This window comes from Penaeus japonicus, unplaced genomic scaffold (assembly GCF_977035675.1).
Source record: "Penaeus japonicus unplaced genomic scaffold, GWHDUDI00000001_assembly GWHDUDI00000038, whole genome shotgun sequence".
NCBI lineage: Eukaryota > Metazoa > Arthropoda > Malacostraca > Decapoda > Penaeidae > Penaeus > Penaeus japonicus.
Window position 1 is genome coordinate 13,476,694 of NW_028234440.1, and position 10,000 is coordinate 13,486,693.

A 10,000-nucleotide genomic window follows, 5' to 3' on the forward strand; every position below is an offset into this window, starting at 1 on the left:
GAGAAGAAGAGAGAGGAAGAAGAGAGAGAGGAGAGATAGAGAAGAGAGAGAGAGAGAGAGAGAGAGAGGAGAGAGAGAGAGAAGAGGAGGTGGAGGAGAGAGAGAGATAGATGTAACGGAGAGAGTGAGAGAGGAGAGAGAGAGAGAGAAAGCGAAAGAGGGGGATAGAAGAGATGAGAGAGAGAGAGGAGAGATTAAATGGGAAATTAGATAGAAAAAGTGAAGAAGAGAAAAAGGGAAGAGAGAAGGGGTGGGAGGGGAGGAGAGAGTATAGAGCGGAGAGAGAGAGAGAGAGAGACGAGGGGAGAGGAGAGAGAAGAACCAGAGATGAGGGAGCGGGGGAGGATAGGCGAGAGAGAGAGAGAGAGAGAGAGGGGAGAGACGAGGAGTGGGGACGAGAGGGGGAGATAGAGATGAGGGAGAAGAAGATTGAGGATAAGAGAGATGAGAGAGAGGCTGACGAGGAGAGAGAGGAGAGAGGAGAGGAAGAGATGAGAGAGAGAGGCGAGAGTGGAGGAGAAGAGGGAGGAGGAGAGAGAGTGAGGAAGAGGAGAGAGAAAGAAGGAGATGATGGGAGAGGAAGAGAGAGAGAGAGAGGGGGAGCTGAGAGGAGAGAGGAGAGAGCGAGGGGTGAGAGTGAGAGAGATGGGAGGAGAGGGAGAGTGAGAGAGGAGAAAGAGAGAGAGAGAGAGAGAGAAAGGAGAGAGGGGGAAGGGGGGAGAGAGAGAGGGAGAGGAGGGAAGAGAGAGAGGGAGAGGAGGAGAGGAGGAGGAGAGAGGAGGAGAGGAGAGAGAGGAGAGAGCAGAGAGGAGAGAGAGGGAGAGGAGGAGGGAGAGAGAGAGGAGAGGGGAGAGGAGAGAGAGATGGAGAGGCGAGAGAGGAGGAAGGGGAGAGAGAGGAGAGACGAGTGGAGAGAGGAGGATGAGAGAGGAGGAGCGAGAGGGAGAGTAGAGAGGGAGGAGAGAATGAGAGAGAGAGAGAGAGAAGTGAGGATGAGGAGGGGAGGAGAGAAGAGAGGAGAGAGAGAGATAGAAGAGGGAGAGGAGAGAGAGAGGGGAGAGGAGTGAGAGAGGGAGAGAGATGAGAGAGGGAGGGAGGGAGAGATGGGGAGAGAGGGAGAGAAAGAGGAGGAGGAGAAGAGAGCGAGAGAGCGGCAAGAATGAGAGAGAGAGGTGGCGAGATGAGGGGAGAGATGAGAGGGGAGAGAGAGAGAGCATGGGTGAGAAGAGAGAGAGAGAGAGAGCGAGGAGGAGCGGGGCGTGAGGAGGAGGCGGAAGTCGAGAGGGGAGGAGGGAGGCAGGGAGAGAGAGAAGCGTGAGAGGAGGGTGGGAGAGGGTAGCGAGGAGAGGGAGAGGAGTAGAGAGAAGAGGGAGTGACTAGAGGAGGTGAGAGGGAAGAGAGAGGAGAACGAGAGAGGAGCAAATGAGAGAAGAGGAACGAGAGAGAGAGAACCAGGCGAGAGGGAGGGAGAGAGAGGCGAGGGAGAGGAGAGGGGAGGAGAGAGAGAAGAGTGAGAGAGAGGAGAGAGAGGAGAGAGAAGAACAGAGAAGAGGAGAAGGGTAGGAGAAGCGAAGAAGAAAAAGAAGGAAAGAGGATTCAAGGAAAAACAACGAAGGCATCACAGCCAAGCACACAAACAGAGCAGCGACTCATGGACTACAGTACCCTCACAAGGACGTTTCTTTCGGCATTCGCACATCATTGATTCAAACACAAGAAAAAAGGAGAAAAGGCCTTGGTTGCAGCCTGACCTTGAGCACGATGAAGAAGATAGAAGAAAAGTGTTTTATGCATTGTAGGTGCTGTGGGTCGGGGGTGCTGTTAAAAGGGAAACACCCACAAGACGTGTTGAGTTGTTGATGTGTTGACGTGATGCATTCGCTTGGGAAGAAAGTTTGTGGAAGGGAAGGAGAAGAAAGAAGTAAGCCTTGGGAAGAACTTGGAAAGAGAAAGTGAAAGAAAGAAAAATAGTATCGAAGAAAGAAAGAAAAAAGAAAGACAGAACGACTTTCTTTGGGAAAAGAAAAGTCTCGAAACGATAAAAAAAATAGTAAGGTAGTCAAACACCACGAAGCCAACCAAGGCAAATAATGTACATATATAGGCCTTGTGTGCTTGTTGATTAATTACTATTATCATTATCACCATTATCGTCACAATCATCATCATTGTCTTTATTGTTATTATCATTATCATCAACAGCATCAATATCATTATCATTAGCATCATCAATATCATTATTATAATTAACATTATCGTTATTATAATCACTATTACTATTATTATTATTAGTATTGCATCTTCATAATTACCATAAAATAATCATTATCACGATGCTAATGATGATAGTACTGATGTATATATATATATATATATATATATATATATATATATATATATATATATACATCATATATATATATTATATTATATATATTATATATATATATATTTATATAATTATATATATTTATATACACAAACAACAAACAAACACAACTCACACTACACAAGACACGGTACCACGCACACGCACACGAACACGGCAAACACGCAACCCGCACCCCCACACCACACACTCTGATCCTTGGTCCACTGTTACAGAACTTCCTCCAGACGTTTTCCGAGTAGGTTATGCGAGTATGTGCGAGGTCAAAGGTAACATGGAAAGAGCCAAGGGAAGGGGGGGGGGGAAATCGGGGAATGGCAGGTCGAGGTTTAACGGTAACTTATCATTTATTTCTCAACATACATGTATTATTTACTTTATTCATTTACTTATCAATTACTTCCCGTATTGATTTACTATTTGTTTGACATACATATGTTTTTTTTATAATTTTTTGTAAAGGCGAGCAAAAGGATATAAAAACACTAAATGATAAATAGCTATAAATAGCTATACGTAGACAAAGAGAGTAACATATACAAAGTATCTCTTTAGGTTATATAGGATTTCACTTTAATCTACTGACTATAATACAAATTTTGGTTAAAGCACATAATCATTATTATTATCATTATAGTTGTCCTCATTATCAGTATCATTAATATAATTATTATAATCATTACTATTATGATCATTATAATAATTATTATAATTATTATTTTTCATAATTTTCATTGTTAATTTTCATTCATATTATCATTACTATTACTAGTATTACTATCATAATAATTGTCATGATTATCATTATTACGATTACTAGAATTATCATTATCAGTATCATTTTAATAATTATCATTATCAGTATCATTTTAATAATTATCATTATCATTTAATAATTATCAATGTTATTATCATTATTATTACTTTTATGCTATTCGTCATTTCATCGTCTCGTAGGATAACTTGAGGTACCTGAACCATGGATTTACAACCATAAAATAAGATAGAATAACAGAAAAACAATATACAGATAATACCGAATAGTGTATTTTGCCGTTCTGCTCCAGTTTCGGAATCTACGTGACAAATCTATACACTAATGATTATACGACCCTCGCTTCTCTATACGTCAAACGCGCAACAGTGATTTAAAGAGGAGAAAGCACTGGATTTATGTTCTGTCTGTTTTCAAAAATTGGCATTCGCTCATCACGAAAAATAGAATAATAAATACATACACACTTGACACTCCCTTCTTTCTCAAGGGTGGGAGGGAAGGTAGTGTCAAAGTCAGTGTAGTTTATCTTATAAAGAGATTCAGAATGCGATAAGTGTTATTCAGTCATTATAATAAAGCAAAAACAAATAAACATATACGCTCAATAGAAACCAGAATCTATTTTGCCTACAGTTTGTTTGTTTCTTCACTTGTTCGTTCGTTTTACGGCGAAAATTATTCTAGTAAGTTTTGCTGAAGTTGCTAGACGTCGCCAAACCAACAATTCATCGCTAATTACATGATGGATGACGAGACAGGTCTACTTTGGCCAATGGAGGTACTTGGGCGCATTCGGCCTTTCCTTGATCGCGTGGGGGGAGAAGGGGGGGGGTTGGGGGGGTAGGAGTGGGGGGTAAGGAGGTGAGGAGCGGGGAAGGGAGAGGGGGAGGAAGAGGGGTGGGAAAGGGGTAGGGTGGGTAGGGTGATGGATGGGGAAGAAAAATAATGAGAGAGACGACTGAGAGAATCAGGGAAAAGGGGATGAGGAGGGAAGAAGGGGTAAATGGAATAGAGGGAGGAAAGGGATATGGGGAGGACGGGTGAGGGGGATTAAGGGAGAGGGATGTGGAAACGGGAGAGGCGGGGAGGGGAGGGAGGCAAGGTAGCAGGTAGACAGGGGGGGGGGGGGGGGGCAAGAAAGGGTTCCCTATAACGTATTAATTATAGGCCTGTTAATTGCCCGGAATTGCAGGAAGAGTTATTTCCACACGAATATTTCTCGGGGGAGGGGGAAGTAGGGGGTGGTGGGGCGGGCGGGGGGGGCAGGCCGGCGTTGTAAGGAAAAGAAAGGGTTAAAAAGGGGGAAATAATGGGTCAGGAAAAAAGGTAAAAGGAAGGGTTGAAGGAAAAAGGGTGGCGAAGATAGGAAGGGGGGGAACAAAGAAAAAAAAAGGGTGGGTTGGGGGCCGGCGGGGGGGGGGAAAGGTAAAAATGGGGGGAAAGGGGGGAAAAACGGGAGGAGAAAGGAAACAAAAAAAAAGGAGAAAAAGGAAAAGGGGGAGGAAGGGGAAAAAGTGTAAAAGGGTGTAACTAAAAAGGAGGGGAAGGAAGGGTGGGGAATGGCGTGGGGGCTGGAAAAAAAAGATAAAGAAGGACAAAGGGTGAAAAAAAGAGGGAGGTGAAAGTAGAAGGGTGTGGTGGGCGGCCGCTGGGGGCCGGCGGGAGGAAGGGGAAGGGAGAAGAAAGTAAGGATGGGGTAGAGGAGATGATTAAATGTAGGATTTTTAGGTTAGTTGTTTTATTGAGTTTAGAAAGGAAGGGGGGGGGGAAGGAGGAGGGAAGAGGGGGGAAACGGGGGGGGGGGGGGGGGGAAGGGGGGGTAAAGGAGGGGGAAGGGGGTAAAGGGTTTATTATAGATTACTAGATTAGTTTTTAGATTTAAGTCTATTTAGATCCAATTTTATATTAGAATTGTTTTTAGAAATGGGGGAAGGGGGGAGAAAAGGGGAAAGGGTAGTTTTTAGTTAGATTTCGATTTTTTGGTAGGGGGGGGGAGAGGGAGAAGGCGGCGGGGGGATCGGCCGGGCCGCCGGTGGTGGGGGCGGCTGCCGGATCGGGCGGCGGCGGGGGGGGGCAAAGGGAAGGGTTTTATTAGTTAGTAGTTTAGATTAGTTTTAGTAGATTTTTTTAGGTTAGAAGGGGGGAAGGGGGAGAAAGGAAAAAAAGGGAAGGGGGGGGGGGGGGGATGGGGGGGGAATGGGGGGGAAGGGTTTTAGTTTGTTTTTAAGGGGTGGAGGGGGGGAGGTGGGGGAAGGATAAAAAAGAGGAAAGAGGGAGGGGAAAACGGGAAAAGGAGTATAGATAGTTTAGATTTAGATTTTTTTTTATAGTTGGTTTTGTTTTATATATTTAGATTTAGAAGGGGGGAGGGGGAAAGAAGGGAGTATTGAAAAGGGGGGCGAGGTGGAGGAGGGTGAGGGTGGGGATTAAGGGAGAGGGGGAATGTGGGAGTAAAAACGGAAGACAACGGCGGTGAGAGGGGAGGGCGGCACAAATGGTAGCAGGTTTATATAGATGCAGGGGGCGGGGGAAAGAAAAAAGGGTCTTCTTATGTGTAGATTTTAATATAGTTTATTGTTTTTTGAAGAAAAGGGTCTAGATAAGGAAAAGAGGTTTTTAGTTTAGATTGGTTAAAAGGGTAGTATAGATTGATTAATTTAGATAAGGGGATGGAATGCGTTTAGTTATTGAAGGGGGGAAAAAGCCACGGGGATAAGCCGGCGGGGAAGTCAAGAAAGGGTTCCCTATAACCGTATAATTTATGGCTGTCTAATTGCCCCGCTAATTGCAGGGGAAAGGAAAAGAGAGAAGAGTTAGCATATATTCATTAGATTGTTAGATTTCTTTGGTTATTTAAAGGGAGGGTGGGGGGGAAGGGGGAGGGGGAAGGAAGGGGATGGGGGAGGAGAGGGGGAAAGGCGGCGGCCGGGGCGAGGGAAGTATTGGTAGTTAGATAATGATGCCCAGGGAGGGAGGGGTGGGGGGGGAAGGGTGGGGGGCGGCGGGGGGGAAGGGTAGGAGGGGGCGGCGCTCGGCGGGGGAGGGCGGCGGGGGGGAGGAAGGGTTTTGTAGGGGGGAGAGTGAAATAGAAGGGTTCTTTGTAGATTTTTGGGGGAAGGGTTTAGATTTGTGATTAACGTATGTACTCAAAGCTGCTTGTACTTTAGGTAGACAAATGGTTGCGTTTTGGTTAATAAAGGTCGGCCATTATGGGGAAAGTTTTTGTAGGCGGGGTTGATTTGGGGCATCATAGGTCAGAGAAGCGATGCGTTCAAATGGAGAAACGAAAATGAGGTTCAGGATACGAGATGAAGATAAGAGAAAGAGAGATCATGAGAAGGAGTATGAGGAAAGGGGAAACAAGGAGGAGGAGAAGGTAGAGGAGAACGGCCAGAGGAAGGAGAGAAAGGGGGAGGAAGCCCTAAAGACGAAGGAGCGAAAGCAGAAATTCCCCAAAGCGACCTCGTGGGCGGCATCCCGAGGGCGCCGCGCCCGCCTCTTACCTGGGCACGAGAGGATGGAGCGCGGGCGGTGCGGCAGCGACTCGGCGGCGAGGAAGGCCGTCAGCCTGTCCTGCGCCAGCCTGTCCTCGAGTGTGATCGGCGGCGGCAGGAGGGTGTGCGGGGCGGCCACCGCGGGCGGCGAGCCGAGGGCGAGGGGCGGCAGCTGCGCCCGCGACATGGAGGCGCACGGGTGGTAGCTCACGGTGCCCGTCCACACCTCGCGCACGCCCATCACCACCTTGGGGCGGCCCACGCCCTGCGGGAGGCAGAGACGAGGGTGCAGGGGCGGGATGTAGGCGGTGCGGGTGGCGTGGTGGTGCTCGAAGCGCGCCCACCCGCTGCCGGGGGGCACGTGCAGCAGAGGGGGGTGCGCCCCCGCCTGCCAGGGGCTCAGGTAGCGGCGCTCGCTCTGCGCCCGGCGGATGGCCACCGCCGGGTGCACGCGGCGTCGCGCGGGTGGAGTTGGCATCGCGCTCACTTGACCCCCATAGCGGGCGTCACAGGCTGCACTGGCGCCGAGCCCTAGCGGCGGCGCTCGGTCAGTCCCGCTCTATTCTCTCTTTTTTCAATGTAATGTGCCAACTGTTGAACGGGAAAGGCCAACCCGATCACTTGTCAGCGCTGGTCAAGTCTGATCGCTGATTCTAAAAGTACGTGAACTCGCTGCGACATTTTTTCCAGTTTCACCACGCTTCCAGTTCAGGCCAAGAGGTGAACGAGGGGTATGGTTAATAAGTCTTATTTCACTTATTACACTAAGGGAACTCTGAATGTAGAGTTGAAAAACTAAAGTTGTAGGAGGGAGAATTTTATAAATAAATAAGTTAAGTAATTTGACAATATAAATACTAACTAATGGTTACGCGGCTGCCACCCTGACATTTTTCTTAAATTAAAAAACAAACATGACATTACGATATGCAAAATTACACAAATACATGAATGCAAACGTGAATGTCATTGACACAGGACTGACGATCCTTCATATATTTCGTATAAGAATACACTTCCATAAGTTCATAATTGTTCATAGTATTTTGATAAATATCAAAATAGTCATTGTGTTATTTATCTCTCCTAGATTAGTTAACGTCACTCTTCGACAAAGTTGTAACACATGAACTATTTCTTTTATGCACAAATTTCAATGACCAAAGCAATGTCAGATCTAAAGTTAAGTGATGAACACGTGGGGCCGCACACTGTCATTCACCTGCTTCACTTCGCGGTCGTCAGATGACTGCCGTCGACACAACACTTACGCTACGGCGCCAAATCATCGTACGTCTGGCTTTGTGAGTTGGTGCCAGAGCCTGTTGAAGAGAGGTTGTCGTACCGCTCTGCCAAGGTCTGGTCGGCAGGAAATCGCCTTTTTGTTTCGCCTCTTATTGGAGTTGATAAGTTTTATTGCATCAAGTTACGGAAATGTGATTGAGCAATGGCGCATCTTAAAACAGCTCGTTGTCCCTAAAATGGACATCTACGCTGATATAAGAATTGAGAACATATGCAAAGAGTCTGAACTATTTTGATATGGGGAAAAGTGTTGCAGACGTAGCATGCACTGATTTCACGGATATACTTATCATAATAATTCATATCCGTTAGAATGCAGACAAGTTGTCCCTCTTTTTAAAGTTGTAAGCCTTGATATTTTCCACTTTGTTACCATGTAGAAGGAAGAATCAAAAGGATGCAGGGACAGATGCATGCAAGATACACCACACGGGCTTTTGTTAGGGATTTCAATTGTTTACTCTTTATCTGTCCTTTTTTATGCCTTTTGTCAGTTATTCCTCTTTTACACACACACACACACACACACACACATATATATATATGTATATATATATATATATATATATATATATATATATTTCTATATACATACATACATACATACATTAACCACACACACACACACACACACACACACACATACACACACACGCACACAAACACACACACACACCCACACACACACACACACACACACACACACACATATATATATTATATTTATATATTATATATATATATATTGCTATATAACATACATGTATTTTTATATTATTAATTATATATATATATATATACTATATATATTTATTTCTATATACAGACAGACAAACATATCATAACTATATAACAGGAATTTACATGTATATATTATTTATATATATATATATATATATAATATATATATATTGATGTATATATTATATATATTTATATAATATATGGTTTATATATACATATTATATTACTATATATTATATATATATTTATATATATATATATTCATCTATATAAATTATATATATATATTCTATACATATATATATATATATATACATATATTATAGTTATGTATATATAAATATATATTATATATATATATATATATATAATATATACATATATATTTATATACATATATATTATACATACTTACTGTGATATATTATATATATATATATATATATATATTTTATATTTAATATAGTTTATTAATATATTTTATTATATATATAAATATATACATATATATATATATATATAATATATATTATATTATATATATAGTTATATATATATTACTGCATATTTATATAATTATATATATACATATAAATATATATATATATATATATATATATATAGATATATATATATATAGTATATGTGAGTGTGTGTGAGTGTGTGTTGTGGTGTCGTGTGTGTGTGTGTGTGTGTGTACTTGATGTGTTTGTATATATATATATATTATATATATTATATATATATATATATATAATATATTTATATATATATCTGAATAGATATATTATATTATATATATATATATATTATTTATATATTGTGTGTGTGTGTGTCGCTGTGTGTGTGTGTGTGTGTGTGTGTGTGTGTGTGTGTGTGTGTGTGTGTGTGTGTGTATGGTATACTATATGTATATATTATATATATATATGTATATATTATATGTATATATTATATAGTTTTATATGTTATATCTATCTATCTATCTATCTATCTATCTATCTATCTATCTATCTATATATATATATATATATATATATATATATATATATATATATACATATATATATACATTTATACATTGACATAATACAGGACATTATAAGTATTATATATGTTATACAATATGGTAAATTATGACATGACAAATGAAATGATAAGTGTTAAATATAATGAATTTGATATATTTAAAAGTCATACACACAGACGAGTATTTAACGTATTTATCATTGCCCCATTCTAAACGTGTGAAACAACCACCACGTTCTAGTACAGATGCTAGCTCCAGAT

The 10,000-nt window shown here is 42.1% G+C and overlaps 1 protein-coding gene across 1 annotated transcript in view; it reads right to left on the reverse strand.

Annotated features, from left to right (window-relative positions):
• Positions 1-7,436, reverse strand: part of LOC122254321 (uncharacterized) — a 58,987-nt gene extending 51,551 nt beyond the window's left edge. The window contains exon 1 of the mRNA XM_043017965.2: positions 6,671-7,436. Within this exon, the coding sequence (XP_042873899.2) occupies positions 6,671-7,139 (469 nt within the window). The 5' untranslated portion in view covers positions 7,140-7,436. The remainder of the gene's footprint in view (positions 1-6,670) is intronic.
• Between the last annotated feature and the right edge of the window lie 2,564 nt (positions 7,437-10,000).